Source organism: Dendroctonus ponderosae, unplaced genomic scaffold (genome assembly GCF_020466585.1).
Source record: "Dendroctonus ponderosae isolate FM_Combo_2020 unplaced genomic scaffold, Dpon_F_20191213v2 Dpon_F_20191213_1, whole genome shotgun sequence".
Classification (NCBI taxonomy): Eukaryota; Metazoa; Arthropoda; class Insecta; order Coleoptera; family Curculionidae; genus Dendroctonus; species Dendroctonus ponderosae.
This window is the reverse complement of record NW_026017110.1, coordinates 43,657,699-43,676,677: the sequence shown is the minus strand read 5'-3', so window position 1 is coordinate 43,676,677 and position 18,979 is coordinate 43,657,699. Positions and strand designations below refer to the sequence as shown.

The 18,979-nt window shown below is 34.5% G+C and overlaps 2 protein-coding genes across 3 annotated transcripts; one reads left to right on the top strand and one right to left on the bottom strand.

Moving 5' to 3' along the window:
- Window positions 1-1,064: 1,064 nt before the first annotated feature.
- LOC109534185 (1-acylglycerol-3-phosphate O-acyltransferase Pnpla3) lies at window positions 1,065-16,560 on the top strand. Of its 2 annotated transcripts, XM_019899756.2 has the most exons (11): window positions 1,065-1,375; window positions 5,568-5,750; window positions 9,169-9,407; window positions 9,468-9,728; window positions 12,428-12,603; window positions 12,733-12,945; window positions 13,756-13,913; window positions 13,971-14,043; window positions 14,131-14,308; window positions 14,372-14,516; window positions 15,801-16,560. In XM_019899756.2, the coding sequence occupies exons 1-11, from the start codon at window positions 1,216-1,218 to the stop codon at window positions 16,040-16,042; spliced, it is 2,028 nt and encodes a 675-aa protein (XP_019755315.2). In that variant the 5' UTR covers window positions 1,065-1,215; the 3' UTR covers window positions 16,043-16,560. The 2 variants fall into 2 exon arrangements, with proteins under 2 accessions (XP_019755315.2, XP_019755316.2); XM_019899757.2 differs by lacking the exon at window positions 12,733-12,945.
- LOC109534186 (AP-1 complex subunit mu-1) lies at window positions 16,216-18,867 on the bottom strand. Its single transcript, XM_019899758.2, has 2 exons — window positions 17,678-18,867; window positions 16,216-16,910 (listed from the first exon to the last, which is right to left on the bottom strand). Exons 1-2 carry the CDS (start codon window positions 18,723-18,725, stop codon window positions 16,690-16,692), a joined length of 1,269 nt encoding a protein of 422 aa, XP_019755317.1. The 5' UTR covers window positions 18,726-18,867; the 3' UTR covers window positions 16,216-16,689.
- Between the last annotated feature and the right edge of the window lie 112 nt (window positions 18,868-18,979).

Genomic DNA, 18,979 nt, shown 5'->3' with positions numbered 1-18,979 from the left:
CTCTCATATTTTTCCGACAATTTTAAAATCTCACTTTTGTAGTCCCAACTTAAAAAAAAACTGTCTTTGTTAAAATTATAACACACGTTTTCTATTTTCAACTGATGATTGTATGCTTTATCTTCTGCAAACCCGCTTAGGTCACATTGTAAACCCATTAATCGATAAACTTTTTGTATCTTTGGAAGCAACTTTTGCCGGCTAAATAAATGAATTTCAGCTGAAGACCGTCTAGACCTTCGGAAAATTCTACTGGTCGGCGAATGCGGTGCGTGAGAAATTGATGCTGAAATGCAGAAACAGGCAAACCACACCACCAAACTTGACCAATCACAGTCGATAACGAAAGAAGATAGAACCATCTCGTCTTTATCTATGGATAGAACAAGACATGAAGATAATGGCCTTATCTTCTTTGTTACTCTTATGGTCAAATATGAATAGCTGGAACTTATCGGGGACAGTTATGTCGATGTTGCCGCATTTATGTAGGTTCGAAACTTTTTGTGACTTTAGAAACTCATTTCTTACTGAGAATGGACTCAAAATTATTTTTTTAGAAAAATTTTTTTTTTTTTTTTTTTAATTAAAAAGTTTACTCCCATTGAGGTTTGCTCGCCAACTGGTGTTTCTACCTGACGTTTTGCTCACATGTGAGCAAAAGCTGCATCTGCCGCACACATCATCAAAAGCGATGCACTCGTTTGAAAACCAAGATTCAGGAGAGGAAATTTTTCAAGTTGGTTTCTGGTTGTAGTCATATGCAAGTTGCATGCAGATATTGTTTATGAGAATATGAAACTTCTGAAACAAGAAACTTTTTAAAAATTATAGTTTAGTAAGACGCGACATTGCATTTTAAGTTAAAAAAATGTTTTTTTTTCGGACAAGTTCAGTTCATAGTCTATCTCTTAAAGTTCCGCGTTTGGGAGACGGTTTTATGGCACACTGTCGAAGCAAAATTGTCCAAAAAATGCCCAAGTTTCTGTCTACTGAAAAATCCACTTCAAGATGTGACAACAGCGTTGAGGTCGTACGGTAGGAGTAGAAAACATCTGCTGTAAACCAACATAAATGCGCTCAGTATACAATTGAACGTATAGTAAGTTGCAAGTGAAATAAGCTATTAAAGTACTAATTTATTACGTATTTAGTTAATTTTGCAACTTGACAATTAGATCGTCTTCAGAGTGAGCAGTAATTTAAATTTCAATCATGAATTTGTCCTTTGCGGGTTGCGGGTTTTTGGGCATTTACCACATTGGTGTTGCATGCTGTTTTCGCAAATATGCCCCTCATTTATTGTTAAACAAAATATCCGGAGCTTCCGCCGGTGCCATTGCTGCCTGCTGTTTGCTGCTGGACTTGCCACTTGGTAAGAACCGAAATATTGTATGAACTAAACTTCAATTGTGCCCTGAGAAACATTATTCATCGACATTATGCAAACAGTCTATCTATACAATAAAATTTAAAAAGACTAATACATTGAAAAGAACCGGCTTATGCCACAAGGGGAATAAATCTTTATGTGACATCAAACATTTTTCAAAGCATTAGTAAAACGTGTATAAAAGGAGTAATTTTGAAGTGAGGTCAAACTCTTTTCGTCCGAAATCTTCAACTTCGCATGTAACATCAGTAAACTTTTGAATGCCTTCAACCGAATTTCCAATCGGGTGGTTTCTAATTTTAACTCAAAAGTACGCAAATCGTTTAATGAAAACTAACGGATTTATTTTTAACTGATCTTGGGGATCTGATCAAATGATTTTAACGGTAATTTAAGTGCTGTTAGTCCTTTGGCATTTCCTGGGGTGTTTTACTCTTGTTCTCAAGTGTTCGCCTCGACTGAAGTCTTTATGATTTATTCAATTTTAAATTAGCTTCCTCAAAACACTGAATTACGTACGGAGGATGAGGAGTCTAGAATTTTAAACATAAATCCCTAAAATTTAGTTTTTTACGCGCAAATAAATGAAATAATAAATTCCGCCAGAGGATTATAATTTCTTAGTTGAGAGAAACACAGAGAGCTTTTTGCAAAGTTATCTTTCCTAGCCAAATAGAAATATTTCGCATCAAATTGACCTTTTGATGAGCGGTTTCACAACCAAAACAGCGAACTGACCTTAGAGCTTAACTATTGTACTTCGAGTATTACGTATTAGTTAATAGCAATAAGGATTCAATGAAAACCGATCGATGACTATGCAACAAAAGATAAGAACACGGGAAAAACAAAAGACAAATTAATTGTTGTCAATATTTTGAACAACACTGAACGTTTGTTTATGATAATACACGTTTGCTACTTGATTTCAAATAAATGCGTTTCTAAAATACACCGCCTTTCATAGTAATATTCAAACCATTAATTTACCATGAACATTACATGAACACAGGTTAAGCAATTGGTCATTTTTTAATTAATTTCAAAACAAACGGTCATTATTTTTGCCATAATTTACAAGAATTTGATAATGTCGCTAAAAAACGTTCTTGTTATGTTCCAACAAAATTGGCAGTGCTGAAAATGTCGGTTAAAACTCTTAGCATTAATTTCGACTTTTTAACGTTTTTAAAACAAAAGTCTTACAAGTCGGGTTCTCAAAGGGTTTTCATGTTACTCGAATAATGGATAAGACACAATTTACATTAAATTGTTTTAAAGAAGTGCTATCTTTATCACTGAAACACATCGAATCACAAAATCTAATTGACTCATTAAAGTGTAAATTTTATGCGTCTATAATATAGATCTACTATGTTTATTTAAGATACTTGAACCTATTGTTCTTGTGTTCTTATCCTATAATTAACTCCTCAGTTACTACTGTTACTCTTAATAGTTCAATTTGCCTGTGAAAAATCATCTGCAGAATCTGTTAATCGATCATTTATTCAATCAGATACAAAGCTTTACTATGTAATAAAATATACAAAAGAAGAAGCTTATTTTATTGCTTAAACTGCACACAAACAAGCCTGCAATCGTTTCCGATCAATAGAGTTTGAAAGTTTTAAGATATTCCTAGTTTTTTTGTTACAAATTTCGCAGATTTTAAGACACTTTGTTCAATTTTGTAGAATGCAACGCTTCCATCATGATTTTTTTACAGATCATACCCTCTTTTATAAACTAATAATACAAATAATAATGTTTTGGTTAATTAGTGATCGTGATGATAATAGCCTGTGGGCATACCTGTGTTCGTGTGCCTGAAAAATAGGCCCATTAAGAAATAGTGTTTTATTTTTGCGACCATCTATTGACCGAAAAACCCACAAACCTAAATAGGCGTCTTTTACTGACAAATAATAATATTATTTAAATACCTACCAGAAAAAATAATGAATAAAGAATGATGCCAAGAAACGTCTTAACTATCCATAATTACATAAAAACAATAATATAAAAAAACAAGTTTCGAATTAATTTCTTCAATTCTTGAAGGATTCTTAATGTTTTACTTTTTCTGCCTTTTTTGCTGTGACACGGTTCAATGCCTGTTAATGGCTATTTTGAGAGCGTCGTGTTTAACCAAAATCCAATAACATAAAAATAAATCAAAAACCGAATAACTTATCTGTTTAGAGTCCAAAATGGCTCCATCTGATTTTATCGAAAAAAAAATTGTGAAATTGAAAACTCAACCGTTTCTAAAATATAGAGGGTTTAAACCCCCCGATTTTCGTAACTTTCAAATATTCGACATAATCAGATACATAAGACTAAGTTATGTAAATAACCATGGTCTGCAATGTTAGAACCAACAACAGGTGACCATGTTTACATAAAACCTATTACATAAGAAGCCGGTTTTGGACGCTTAAAGTCGCATTACATTGTTAGGCGAAAGTTTCAGGTTTTCCAACACTCTTTGCTCTTTCTACAAGATTGAATAATTCGCCGCCTTAGGGTGTTCATGTTTTATTTTCTCGATCCAGTGTCGTAGATTTACTTTCTGACCTCCCCGAAAAAAATTACTGGTTTTTAATCCTGAATATATGCTGCCCCAGATGCTTAAGCCCTATTCGCGCTTATACAAATTTTCGTATAAAGAATTAAATATAATTTTTATGTGGATTTTCTACATTCAAAAAAAGCTTGCTTGCTAAATTATTTTTTTCCTGGTCGTTCATTGCTCAATTAGTCTGACGAGTTTTTGAATCTTGCAGAAAAAATTGTTAATAATTCAATACATATAAAAAAATTTAAGAAAACGATGCAAACTTAAAGTGCTTATTTTGAGAAAAAGTTGAAATATCTTCTTGAAATATAAAATATGGCGACCTCTAAACTCAACTATTTGGTATCTTTACGCATTGCAGGCAGAGTTTACCGGACTCAGTTGGGTATGAAAACCATCACATTACCGCACACTCAATATCAAAAACAGTATTCACAAGCCAAAATCTCTTTTAGAAACACATTTATAATTTAAGATTCTCTTTTGATGTTTTTTTGGGCAGTAAACGGCGCAGACTTTTAAAAAAAGTGCTCTTTCATAAATACGTCCTTTGTAGTCAAAAAAATGCCTTCTTTTGATGATATAGATGGTTTTAGGTCAAATGTTTGTACCAAATACGTGAGGAAGTATATTTTCCCCTTTGGATTGGCTGCAATCAGCGTGCGGTAAACTTTCTTAACGTGTAAGGTAAATAATAAGGTAAACTATTCCGTCAAGAAAGCGGTTGCAACTGGTCAACTAAAGCCTGTACTGCTAAGAAATGATCAAATTCTACAAAAGTAACGTTCAAAAATTGTAAAATTTCTCCGCATATCAGCAAGTCAATGTTCCCGAACCTCATTTATATCTAATAGCGGGAAGGAGGCTAAACAATTACACACACCCATTTAATTTAACTTAGCAAGTCATCTAAAGGATCATAATAATATTATTAGATTAGTTTTGTTTCATTACAAAATATTTGACATGATCAAACATAAAGCACTACGACTTGATTGAATCTCTATCTGTTATGCACAAAAGAAAAAAATCTTGAAATACACATTCTTGTTGATAATTCCGTGACATACATAATATAAGTGACGCTAGTTTATTAGTTGTTGTTAAAAACTAATGCGACAATATTTCCTTCAAATAAATATATGTTTACTGCAATGTGTTTGCCAAGACTTTTACATTAATTGCTGATAAACTTGGCCAAATATTGATCAAAAATGTTCGCTAGAATTGCGATTAGTTTCCTAATTTAAATAATATTGTCAGGAACCCTCGTCAAAGCGGATATTAATAGGCCGTCTAAACCAACACGGTTTTTTCTTAATTTTAATCGTCTTTAATATGTATAATTATCAGTTTAAGCAAACACCAACTACAATGTTAATCAGAATTCTTATTTTTTGTTTGCGGTTCGCAGGGGAACCTTTTTATTATCGATTCTTCGGCTTATCGGAATGCTAATGAACTTTCAATTTTATTGGACCTTATCGAAGAAATATCAGCATTGTATTTGTCCACGAAATTTAGACTGTTTAAATATGTTGTTTACTCATCCCAAGGGGACATATACGATTTTAATTGTCTTATTTGTTTCAGGTGAAACCACCAGTGATATCTTGCGATTAGCCACCGAAGCGAGAAAAAAGTCTTTAGGACCTTTTAACCCTTCGTTCAATATACATCGACTTCTAATGGAAGGGTTGGAAAAGTTTCTTCCAGCTGATGCCCACATTAGAGTTAGTGGCAAACTGCACATATCTCTAACAAGAGTCTGTGATGGTAAGTAAGGTGTTAGATTTTAAGTTAAGAGTCTGAATTACTATTTATGCAATTTATCGATATCATGTTAGAAGAACATTACCACGTTGAAGGTTTGTTTTCGTGAAGAAACTTTAAGATCTCTGATGCGGAAGCAGTAATATATTTTTGAGCTGCATGATAAAAGCACAGCTATTTTTATAACAAGCTAATTATTGGACCAACAAACAAACATGATTCTCCAAAATATGAATGGGAAAATAAAAGCTTTTTTCAAATGTTAATCGGTTCTTTGTCAACAGATGAATCGGCCTAAAAGTTTCATTTTCTCCGATCGAAAATTCCTTGCAAACCCATTTAGATTCCTGAGATTGGAAATAGATGCTCAGGCGTGAAGTTAGTGAACATTTGGAGGAAAATTCCTTTTTGCTATTAAAAATAAAATGAATTGTTATTAAAAAAGAAATTGTTTTGAGGGAACGAACTAACAAACTAGCACTTAGTATTGCTTCTTCTTGCTGACTTCGATTCTATTTTTTCTGGGCAAGTAATTATTGATTCTGCAATTGATTTAAAAATTGATTCCGCTCGGTTATGGTGTTTCAGGATGTCTTGTAGGCTTCTATGGAATTTGCATTAGACTCATTTATCTCATAATCAAGTTGTTGTGATCCGTTTGTACATCATTCAGCTATAAATTTTATATAACATCATTGGTTATTTTTTCACAAATAGTTTGTTGGGTATTTCGCCTCAAACATTTTTGTCTTTAAAAAAGACAGAAAAGGGTTTGTGCATAAAATTTTTTTTTGGTTGAAACTTCTCCGAAACAGCGTGAGGGTTCTTCAGAAAAATTCCTAAAGCAAATAAAAAAAAAAAATTTAATATTAAAAAAATGGAGCAAAATTTTCCAGATTTGCTTGTAAAATGACGTCACGCGAGAACGTTGTTTTACTGGCTGTAACGTAGAGTGGCACAAATCCTACGCTAGTTATATGCCGATAACCAGCAGAATGTACACTTGCATATTGCATAGTAGCTAGCTCAGCGTTTTTAATACATTAACATTTAAGGCCTAATAAATATAATTTATTATGCCCTCTGGGTTTGACCATATCGATACTTTATGGTATTAGCTTTCTTGTAATCTGACGCATGTAAGAGCTTGTTTGACTGGATCTTCCGGCTTCTGAATTTAAATTTCTAAACAATCGATATGGCGTAAATTTTACTATAATGTGCACGAAAAGATATAGGTTTTTTAGACTTTTATTAACTTTGTTAGATGGTTTCCAGACTATTAAACTCTTTAACATCTTCCTAATTAATGGAAGGGATTTTGCAAAAATTATACTCGTTGTACTTGCGGAAAATTCAAAATGATCAACTAGTTCAGCAAAAGGTTTGTGAATTCCAATTTTTTGAAGAACTAGATAAATATTTACAAAACCCAATTTTGTAGTCTCTCTCTAAGTAGCGTAATTATAAATAAAGCTTTATTTATACCCATGTATAATATTGCATCTAAAGCGTCTAAGTCTATTACGTTTCAAAACTACGGCTCGTACGGGAGCGTCACTACTTCGTTTTCTGTCTTTTGGGCAGGCAAATTTATGTGGAACAACATCTTTTTTCATTCTTTTCTAAACTCCCATCATTTTCCACTCCATAAAATTGTCCATGTCTTTTTCAAGCTTTGAGATAAAATAAACAAAAATTGCACATCATGAAGCAAAGGTAAAACCTAAATCTAACGAACACACAGGGTTAAAAACCCTATAAATATTATTGCTTTTATGCGAACTAGGCATAAATGTTACTTTTTGCAGAAAGATCGGGGCAGTTTCGCCGCGCTGCATTCAATCACAATTTCCGTTTTTTAAGAAAACAAAGGCTCTTGTGAATAAAACAAAACTGCGTCCATTTGAATCCGATCATCAATAATTTTTAATTAAGAAAATGTCGGTAATGAAAATAACTTACTCGTCTGCTAATGTCTGTTTTTAAATTAAATTTGTTAAAACCTGGATATTTATATTCTCTAATTTATCTAATAATTGCTTTTGACAGGCAAATAAAAATAAGAAAAAATTGTGATACCCCAAACACTGTGCCCGTTTCACTTTCAGTGAATGCAGTTCAATTTATTTAAAGTTACTTGATAAACTGATTGATGATTATGATTAAATTAAATGAACACTTCCGTTACATGAGAAAGTAAAATTTAGATGAAAAACTATTAATAAAATTTCGCAATCAAATAAGAAGCTTTCTAATAATTGAAACATCTTGTCTTTGAAGTACTTTATTCGATCAATATTAATACGAGTTATCTCGAGCAAAGAGAAAGTGAATACAAGGATTCTGAAAATAATAGAAAATGTTGGTTCGAAGGCTTTAGCTAGTTTTGATCCCGTTGTGAATCCTTATCAGCTGTACAACATTCATTTCAATTCGAGTATTCGATTAATTTATCATTTTGTTCGTTTTACTGTGGTTACTGTGTGTTTTGTTAATTCTAATCAATGATGAAAATTTTATAATTTTCTGTTGCAATCACATGGATGAGGCTTTCGCGATAATTGTTTAAAAGTGGTTCAGGTTTCGTACTTTGTCGCCTTAGTAGCATGAATTCCACCTGATATTTCACAAGTACAAGCGGCTTGCACTAAAACTTGACGAACAATTGTACCTTTGTTGTAAAGAATTACCACATCAGTGCGCTTTCCGGCAGATGGCTCTGGGAATGCAAGCAAAACGTCCGAAAGAAATTTATCGAATTTATGCCCAAACCACTTTCAATCATGGGAACTATGCATTGTTTTTCGAACAATCTGAAATACCTGGAAATTCACCTTATCTTTGTTCAACATTAACCTTGTTAATATGAGTATCTAGATAGAAAACTTAACAAAGGAGTTTTCAGAAAACATATTGCATTTTCAATTTAAAATACACTAAACAAAAATTAGCCGTTTTAATGCACATTTTTAAAACCAAATGTTACCTACTCTTTGAAGAACAATGGTTTAAGCGCAAAATAGTAAATTAAACTGAACAAACTTGGAGACGAAAATAAACAAATACATTGAGGATAAGGATGTCAAAATTTATTTTATTCGAGACAAACAAACTTAATTTTATTCGAGACAAACAAACAGTACAAAAAATATTCAAATGGGGTAGAAATTGGTAAATGGTTGTTGATTAGATATTTACTAATCAATGAAGGAACTTCGGCCATGCAATCAAAGTTTGCGCCTGCATTTGTATAGTTTCAGTGCGCTTTTTCTGCAATAATTGTGTTGTTCTGTCTGAAAATGCAACTGCTGACTTTGGAGACATTGCAATCAATATCAAATTGAACATCAAACTTATGCTAATTATTATATTAAAAAATCAGCTTATTTCTGATATATTTCGATGTTCTATTCTTCAGGTCAAAATGTGATAGTGACCCAATACGACACCCGAGATGAGCTAATCCAAGCCCTTCTGGCTTCATCGTTCATTCCAATTTTCTCCGGTTTGCTGCCACCCAAGTTCAAAAATACGCGATACATGGATGGCGGTTATAGCGACAATTTGCCCACATTAGACGAAAACACCATTACAGTGAGTCCATTCTGTGGCGAATCCGATATATGCCCAAGAGACGATAGTGCGCAATTGTTCCATGTAAGTTTCAGGTTGTACGCAAACGTTCCCGCCAATATTCATGTTTTGTGTTGTTTGCAGATTAATGTTGCCAATACCAGCATCGAACTGTCCAAACACAACATTTACAGAATTCTTCGTATTCTGTTTCCGCCTCATCCAGAGAAGCTCGCCAACTTGTGTAAGCAAGGGTTCGACGATGCTCTCAGGTTTCTGCACAAGAACAATCTCATCAACTGCACCAAATGCCTAGCCGTTCAATCTACGTTTGTCGTTTCAGACACAATAGAGGAAAGTTTAGTGTATGACCCACAGTGCAAAGACTGCAAAATACACCGACAGGTAAGAGACCAAAAAAATGTTTAAAAATTGCCTAATTAATATCCTGGTTGTTTACTACAAATAATTTCGTCGCATGCCGTGACGTTAATGGTGACTAAATAAATAAAAGTTATTAATCTGCAATGATCTTTCTGGAAAAAAACGCAATTGTGCGGTGATCAGTTCAAGAGCCAGCAGTTTTTTCACCTTCGAAACAAAGTAAAATCATTTTCTAGTAACAGATAAATTTTAAATCTAATTATTTATCGCCAGTCAGTCTGTAGAGTATTATAAATTAAGCCAGATGTTAATTATTAAGCAAAAATTACATTCTAATGAGAATCACGAATTTAACATGATATATACATATCTGCTTCGACGACTTTTTTCTTTTACGAGTGACTGTTGCCGTGAACAAGTAAACAAATTATCCACTTTACGACAGATAACAACAAATAACTATTAGATCATTAATAAAAACGTAACAATGAAAATATAATACAAGCCAGATCCCAAATACAAGCCGCATGATTCAAAGCTTAACAACCGGGTAAGGTCCACTTTTAATACGTACATTCAATTGAGACAGGTTTCAAGATAAACGTATAAAATGATTTGTTGCTATGTAAATATTGCTGGAATTACTTTGATGGATAATTAGCCGATGCTAATTGCAAACCTCTCGCTTAAATGTTGGCGAAAGGTAGGAGTCACCCACATGTTTAAAATTAGCATCTTATCGTAATTTCGTTTGGTTGTTGATGTCTGAAGATGAAAAAAATTGTTCAGACGTATTAGGCAATTGCGGCTAATTATACATGCAGCCAATTAAGAATCAATTTAATTGACCAAAAATAAGTGCAGCTGTCTGGAAAATTTTCTATCACACATTCGAAAAACGGAGAGCAATTTATCCATTATCAAGCCATTTATAAAGTCAACTCCTCTTTAAAATTTTGATAGCATATGTACGAATGTAGGGATCAACTCGTGTATGATATTAACACGTTTTTTTTAGAAACCGCTATTGTACAGTTGAACTGCCAAGGGTATCAGAGTTAATCCGTGTTTTTCTAATCATTGAAGACGTGAAATCTTTCGCAAACCGTGGGTTCTAAATTGGATATTTTCAGTGGTCGACAGATAATTTTAACCTGTCGACAAAATAGTCGCTTATTTCACCTACAAAATTCGATAGCAAAAATTAATGCTGTAGGCAAAACAGTTATTTATATTATATAGGTACCTATTATTTTCAGCAGATGCTATTCAGAGCAAAGAAACACGAGATTCAGTCTTAGTTTTATTTACACACTACTATTAACTCATCTTTGTAAGCAGTTTCAAACAAAAATGCTTACAAAACCCAATCGCACGTAAAACGCCTGGAAGATCAAATCGCTTTTGACTAAAGACTAGATTAATCATGAAAGCCCGAATTTCATTCAGCTTCGCGAAAAAAGTAGTCGACTTGGGTCAGTTCGATTCAATATTTCATAAACGAAGATCAACCAAATCGATGTTTTTGTAAGCATTTGAAAATAAAAATGTGCCTTTATGGCCTGTAAGTTGCGCATTTATAGAAAGCGAGGATAATTTTTCAAAAATTGAGAATATTCTGGCGGCTTTTGACTTGGAAATCAACAAGTTCTTGAAAAAATTCACAATTTCCAAACGCATGGGCTTAGCGAGTTACACTTTTTCTCAAAGTAGGGAATAAGTGTGTCTTTACGGCCTGTAAGTTGCGCTTTTATAGCGAGAGCGGATAATTTACCATAATTTCCAGAAATTGTGAATTTTCTAGCGTCTTTTGACTTGGAAATCAACAAGCCCTTAAAAAAAATATAATTTCCAAACTCATAGGCTTAGAGAGTTGCACTTTTTGCTCAAAGTAGGGAATAAGTGTGTCTTTAATTTAAGGCTTGTAAGTTGCGCTTTTGTAGCAAGCGCGGATAACTTTTCAGAAATTCTGACTTTTATGGCGGCTTTTTACTAACTTTCGACACTTTTCTCATCGCTTCATTTTTTTTTCAAATTCAATTTATTCATGTTATCAAATTATACTTTCCAAACTCATAGTTTAGAGAGTTGCAATTTTTGTTCAAAGTAGGGAATAAGTGTGTCTTTAAGTTAAGTCCTGTAAGTTGCACTTTTATAGAGAGCGCGGATAATTTACAACAATTTGCAAAAATTGTGAATTTTCTAGCGTCTTTTGACTTGGAAATCAACAAGCCCTTGAAAAAAAATTCGACCTTCCAAACTCATAGGCTTAGAGAGTTGCACTTTTTGTTCAAAGTAGGAAATAAGTGTCTTATAAGTCTTTAATTTAAGACCTGTAAGTTCAACTTTTATAGAGAGCGTGGATAATTTTTCAGAAATTTGCTACTATTATGGCGGCTTTTGACTTTTGACTAACTTTCGACAATTTTTCCATCGCTTCATCTGCTCTAAATTCAAGGGTCTTAATTTTTTATGAAGCATTGTAGAGTTCCAAATTATTCGACACTTGCGTTCAAGTCCACACCCGAACGGTATTTCTTCAAATTTTTCCTCAAAGAAAGCAGCAATTCAATAAATCACAACTCTCGAATCGGAAACAATTGCCAACAACTTGTTGTTCCACTAAAGCAAATCAATTGCTCCTGTAGACGTGAACATTGACTCTTTTGCTTCTAATCGATTCAAATTTATTATGCTAAGTTCCTTGAATGTGTTTCCAGGAAGCCCTCGTTTCCAACGTTCCAGAGACCGTCCTCAGCGTCTTCCAAGAAGTGATAGACGCAGCAAACAAGGGCGTTTCAAATTGGGTTTACAGACACAGAGGAATGAAGCTGTTTTCTATTTTGTGCCTGCCGTACACGCTGCCTGCTGATATGGTGTGTGCTACTTTTACAAAGTAAGTGAACACCAATCTGGGACTAAATTTTATGTGGAATACGGTTACTAACACGCATTCAAGGGTGTTCCACTTGGCTTGCCCATTTCCATTGGGTGTATCAACTTTGCATCTTACTACTTTTTTCAGATTGCGGATCGTGTCACCTGAAGTGCCGAAAATCACTCGTACGTTCGTATTTCGAAAAGTTACAAAGTTTCAACTAGTTAATTTAGTTGGAAAGCAGCGGGATGTGCACTTCTACGAGCACAGACCTTGTCAATCTTTGATTTTACCGCATGCAAACAGAACATCCAACGGACCGCTCGTTCATAAAAAGCATGCTATTGAACAAGGGGAAAGGTGACTAACAACTTAGTTACGGGTACTCTTAGGTCAATCTACGTTTAGCTTTTGGACTTGGCAATTCAAATGGGACACCTTTTGTATTTGTCTTAGTCATTTCTTGCAGACATTCCAAAACATTTTGAAGCTTTGTAGAATGAATGGAAGAGTGTAGGCTTAAGCGGTAATATATACTGATCATCATCATCAAATCGTATAATTTCTTGTCCCGATCCTCCAATTTTCAGACGCTTCTATGCCTTAATTTCTATGTAGTTACATAAGTATTGAATCTTGAAATTATCATTTCTTGGCTTCATCTTATCGCTGCAAAAACGCATCATGCTATATCATCGTTTACAGACATGATATTCGGAGTACCCAGAAACTTGCAAGTAAGACACTTTACGTTATTTAAATAGATGTGTAACTGCATGCAAACACACGCATTCCACATGTTCGCTTCAATCATTTACCTAACTATCTGCTGGACTAAACTTTTGAGTCTCCTTGCGGACAATGCAGAATCTATCAGAAGAGATAGTCTGTCGAGGCCATTCCTTGAAACTAGTGGGTTTTTAGACCGTCGTATTTCTGATGACCACCATCAGAACAGTGTAAGAGTTCAAGCAAACCACCTCTGAAGATGCAAGCCACTCGTGCTTACGAAACGTCAGGAAAAATTTCTATTGTACGACGGCCTACAAACTCATTAGTTTCAATGCAGAATCTAATATGTTGTGTAACTCTGTGCCATGTCTTGGTTGCTTTATTTCCTCCATCGTTGTTCCATTAAACCAAATAATTTGTTGCGTTTTGCGCTTTTAGAATGGTATCAACAGTCCCACACGTACGCAACGCATTCTGGGACCTCAGCAAAGTTCTGGCAGGTCAAGTTTCCTCTGTTTTAAAAAATGTTAATAAGAAAACGGAACAGTTGAGCGCCAAAATCACTTGCCATTTAGCTGTGACGGAGTATGGAGGCGGTGAGTTCAATAATTTCCAATTAATACCCCAATCTGCAACAGTCGTGTGTTTTTCAGTTGATACGAATATGGACATCGATCCCATTCAGAACGAAATGAACCTGAACTTCACCTTGGACTTGGACGACAGGTATAGTGGTTTAATGATTAATGTTTTTTCCACTTGTTTGGACTTTCAATGAAGATAAGAACATATATTATCGTCAATATTTTTTAGCGACTTGCAACATCCCGAACACAAATTCAACACCAAACAGCTCTTGCAACGTAAACCCAGTTTTACGATCAACAAGACTGATGATTCAATGGACGATGATACGTTCGATCACATTTTGGAAGTTACATCTGATCACGATGCTGTTATGGCGTACTATTATTTGGATGAAAATAATAAGGTATGGTTTCAAAAACAACCAATCTTGCATCTAAAAGGCAACACTAACGGCCGATTTTTCCAGGTGAAAGTCACAGAAATATTCGATGTAACCGACAGTGAGTCCTCAGCTCTTCAAACCCCACACGAACGGGATCTTAACAAAAACCTAGAATTCGATGATATATGGACCGGATTGGATTACCGACCAAATGAACCTTTAGATGATCGTAAGTTTCTCATTTATCAATCATTTTGTTCACATTTTGATGTCGTTTCGCTGCTGATCATGGGAAACAGGGTATTTGCAAAAAAACTTTCTTAAAGATGTAATTTGAAGATGCGTTGAATCGGCAAAATCAATGTTACTCTGATAAATTTGGACCAACTTCGAGCGTTTCGAAGCGAGCCGTTCTTTTTCTGTTTCAAGCGTTATTTAGTGCAATACTTTCTCGATTAGTGCCTGTTGCAAGAAAATGTGCCTCAGATAAAATTTCACAGGCAAATGAAACAATGCAAAATTGGTGACAGTTTCACGTCTAAACCTTCTGCAAGCTGGGGCCCCATCCTCTCCATATCTACGTATCGGATGTCATTCACTTCCTCACTCGTCTGAATGATTAACATTTTTTTTATTGAGAGTCTATGTATCCACAAATAAAAACCCGACAAATATCTATAAACAGAGAAAGATAAACAACTCAAATCAGGCGCGCAATAAGCATTTTATGATAAATTAAAATCGGATTTTTCCGGAATGTAACAAATTTTTGGACAATCCTGCACCTTTCAGGTTTTTTTGACTCATGCGTGCATCGTCGGTTTTTGGGAAGTGTTGTACTTTAAGACATTTTTTAATTGTCTTTTCAGACCAATTTTTAAATACATTATTTTAACTAACGCCATTATGTTATCTTCTCTATTTAGAACGATATTCTCAAAAAATGTACCATTCTCCCGATATTTCAAAAAACATAAGCTAAATCTGTTTAATGTGTTTTTTTATTTAAATAGTCAGTACCTGCGGACAATCCGCATTTTTTTCGATGAATTTGCTTTATTTTAAGTGTACTTTAAGGGGAAATTAAAAAGAATGCCAAAATCCCACAGACATAAAGTATATGAGCATCTACCTAGAATTTTTAATAATTACGAAGCACTGCATATATTTACGCAATGTTAATTAGGCAGATTGCCTTGAAAACATTGTTGCCGTCTTTCTGATATATTTTTTTGCAAATTTCTCAGTTTTTAATAACAATTAATTTTTGTCTATTTCTTCTGTACGCCTAAATCACCTGCTGAGGAAGGACACATGTATATGTTCCAAATATCTGAAACTAATATATGACGATGAGTCATCAGAACCTTTAATGCCTTTAAGTTGTGAGCTTTAAAAAAATACGTTGCTGCAGTCAACTTTCTTTCATATTTACATACAAGTTGTTGCAGCCCATAAAAACACAAACAATTTTCCTTCGAATTATAAAAGATTAACGTTTGTAATGTTGTAGAGATGTCCGAATACTCAGTCGAAGATGTGCTAGACAACGACAAAACTCTATTTTCCGATCCGGAAAGCGAATGGGTTGGTTCTTGTACTGTAGAAGAACCGGATGACGAACCCACTTATACCAAGCAATCAACCGATGCCAGGCCTGAATCAGACCGAACCACTCTTAGTGCTAGTGCTAGTGAAGTTTTAAAAACCAAATGTACTGTTCCGTCATTTTCCTATGAGGAAATTAACTTTTAAATAGTGTTAAGCAAAATGGAATTGAATGATTTTGTCTAGCTTTGTTTAAAATGAAATTATTTTCAAAGAAAATGGAATGGAAAAAAGCCTACTTTGTTAGTGTACGGGAATATGTGATATTGTAGGTCCGAGATTGTTGGGTTATTTAATTGTTAAAATTTCAATTCAGCAAATACGTAACAATGCGCGATTAGATTATATTACGCTGTTATTTCCATATTACATAAAACTTTCAAAATGTATTCCTGTTAATGCTGCAATCAGCCAAGGTGGTATTCTATGGTGCCTAGTAGCATTACAATTCAATGTGATATGAAGTGGTAGCAATTAAGAAAATTATTTAGAGTAAGATATTCTAATTTGTGATTTGTTGCCAAATAATAAAAAAGGCTCTGTAGACAAAATTCATATATGATACTAATAGTATTTATATAATGATATTCTGATATTTATGTATTTTTTTAATCTGTTGATTTATGAATTATTAACTTATTGCACAATAAAGTTATGAAAATACACCTTTCATGTTTGCCTCCAATTGCGAAAATCCCTAAAATCCATTTATTCCAATACTTCAGCAATTAATACTTATTAACAACGAAAATGTATATTTGCAGAAAACTAAAATACTTTTATACGTGCGCTTATTAATTGGTTCGGAGTTGATAGTCGCCGTTCTGCGTGATGTACCTCACCCAAGGAAGGGCTTGATAACCGCTTTTTTCGATGATTTTCAAATATCGAACTTGAATACCGGATGTGGTGAAGTAGGGAATTTCGAACTTCACCTGAATGGGCGGTTTGCCTTCTGTATCTTCACACTCGACGCTGGGCAGTCCGAAGTGCGCTCTCATCAGGTATTCTTTACCTAAAAAATTCAAAAATAATTTCGTTTGAAATGAAGCTCTGGTTTCGTTCAATGTTCGGGATTTTTCATTATTAACAAACAGCGTAATCTCCGGCAGGTAAGATGAGAAGAGGGCAAAATTGCCAAGAGTTGAAAAATTTTTAGCAAGCAATCACAGAAAATGTGTGAACGTTCATCCATTCAGGATGTTTGGCGGTATATCCTCAATGTTTGCGACAATGTAGTGTCCATGTAACAAAGTATATTCAGACTCAGAAATATGACGAATAAAAACTGGAATAGTGCCGAATAATTGAGCGTCTCCTTAACAACTGCTTCAAAAAACCACAAAAAAATTTAATAACCAAAATCCCCACATTGAGTTGAACCTACTGAAGTTATTCAAGCTAAGCAAATACGTTTTTCAGTCTTAAAAAAAGATAATCCGTTTTAACTAAAACATCACCTTAAAATATTTGTTTACACAGTGTAAATAAGGTCAGTGTCCTGCAAGCTGGTGAGGCAAATATAGGCGCCTTTGATCCAGCAAGAATTACGCAATATATATCAAGAATTTAAAACTTTTCAAATATGCAGGGAACTGATAGGCTGGTGGGATAGTGAATATAAGAATTGAACATTATTTCAAAAAATTGTTCACCGTTTTGTTGTTCCCCGAAGTTCAAAATCCAATTGTGAGATTGAGGTGAGTAATAAAATCAGCATTCTGAGAATTGCTCTTCTTATCTGATTACGTTTTATAAATTCATATTTAAACCATTTCTCACCTCCTGGGAATGATTTGATAGTCCATGTAATTGCATTTTGTTCCGGAGCATACTTGACACTGCCTATGGTTGTTTTAAACTTAGGAGAATCGGCGTCCTGGGGAACTGGAATGACTATTTCCACATTATTAGCTGTCGATCGTCTTTTAAATTGAGATTTAGCTTTGATCATGTACTCGACTCTGCTGTGAGCATGCCGCTCGATTACTGATTCGATCCATATGAGGGGTTTGACATGGGTGTTTAAACGGTAGGACATTAACTCGAATTCGCCATCTGGAGGTATGAAGGAAATGGTTCTGTCGATTTCAAATCTAGACAGTCGTACACACTGATGGAACTTCACGTCTTCTAGTTCTACAGACTTGGATTTGCCTCTGCCGGTGCTTTCAAACAGGACTTTGTCGTTTAATCCCAATCGAAGTTCAGGCATTCCAGATAAATAGACTCTCATTTTTATAGCACCCACTATCTCACTTCTTAGGACGTTTCCATTGGCATTAGCAAGCAGATTAACTGATTCAATAACATCCAGGAAAACTTCGTTTTTCCTATACTTTATGCCTTCCGATCGCCAGGATACTGCATTGGTTACAGCCACTGGAATCCGAACCTGGATTTCCAACTTATGTCCTTCTTGCGTGATATATTCTTGTAGAATCTTGCTATCGGTAGTCTGCGGGTATCCAAAGTCGATTAACTCGTCCAACAGTTCATAAATCACAACGAAATTATCTCGTATGCTCTCCTCTTCAAGCTCTTTGAAATATTCAGTCATAACTTGCACAATTTTATGCAAAAAAACAAAAACAAGGGCAATGTTTGCATTCTTTTTTGTCGTGCTGACGATATACAAGTTATTGGTTTTGATGTAACCAAAAGTGCACTCGGTGGTTTGTAGAATGGGGGTCAGCAGGCCTTCCTCCTCCTTCTCCATCAGCAGGGGCATAAACTTCTCAATCACACTCATATCGATATCACCTCTATAGTTTCTAGATATCAGGACTTTGCCCTTTATATCCAGTATATAAATAGCCGAAGACGACATTGTTGATAGACTTTCTAGCTATTCCGGTACAATTTAAGGAAAAGTTCTATGAAAATTTACACAAAATATCCATTTTTGCACTAAAATAATAACTTTGTCGTCGTCACCTGAGTCAGTGTCAAAAGTCTGTGGTGTCAAACGGACGCTGTCACTTTTGGTTCACTGTTGCCATATATCTCAAACTATATACACAATGTTGTATAAAAATCGAGAAGTTTTTTCTAAAAACAGAAAATATATACAAAACTCAGAGA

Bases quoted from the DNA above. Each gene is read 5' to 3' on its own strand.
- LOC109534185 (XM_019899756.2), top strand. From the start codon at position 1,216: ATGAATTTGTCCTTTGCGGGTTGCGGGTTTTTGGGCATTTACCACATT. The intron at 1,376-5,567 runs GTAAGAACCGAA...TATTTGTTTCAG, and splicing joins GCTGCTGGACTTGCCACTTG to GTGAAACCACCAGTGATATC. The intron at 14,517-15,800 runs GTAAGTTTCTCA...GTAATGTTGTAG, and splicing joins AAATGAACCTTTAGATGATC to AGATGTCCGAATACTCAGTC.
- LOC109534186 (XM_019899758.2), bottom strand. From the start codon at position 18,725: ATGTCGTCTTCGGCTATTTATATACTGGATATAAAGGGCAAAGTCCTG. The intron at 16,911-17,677 runs GTGAGAAATGGT...TGAATTTTTTAG, and splicing joins TATCAAATCATTCCCAGGAG to GTAAAGAATACCTGATGAGA.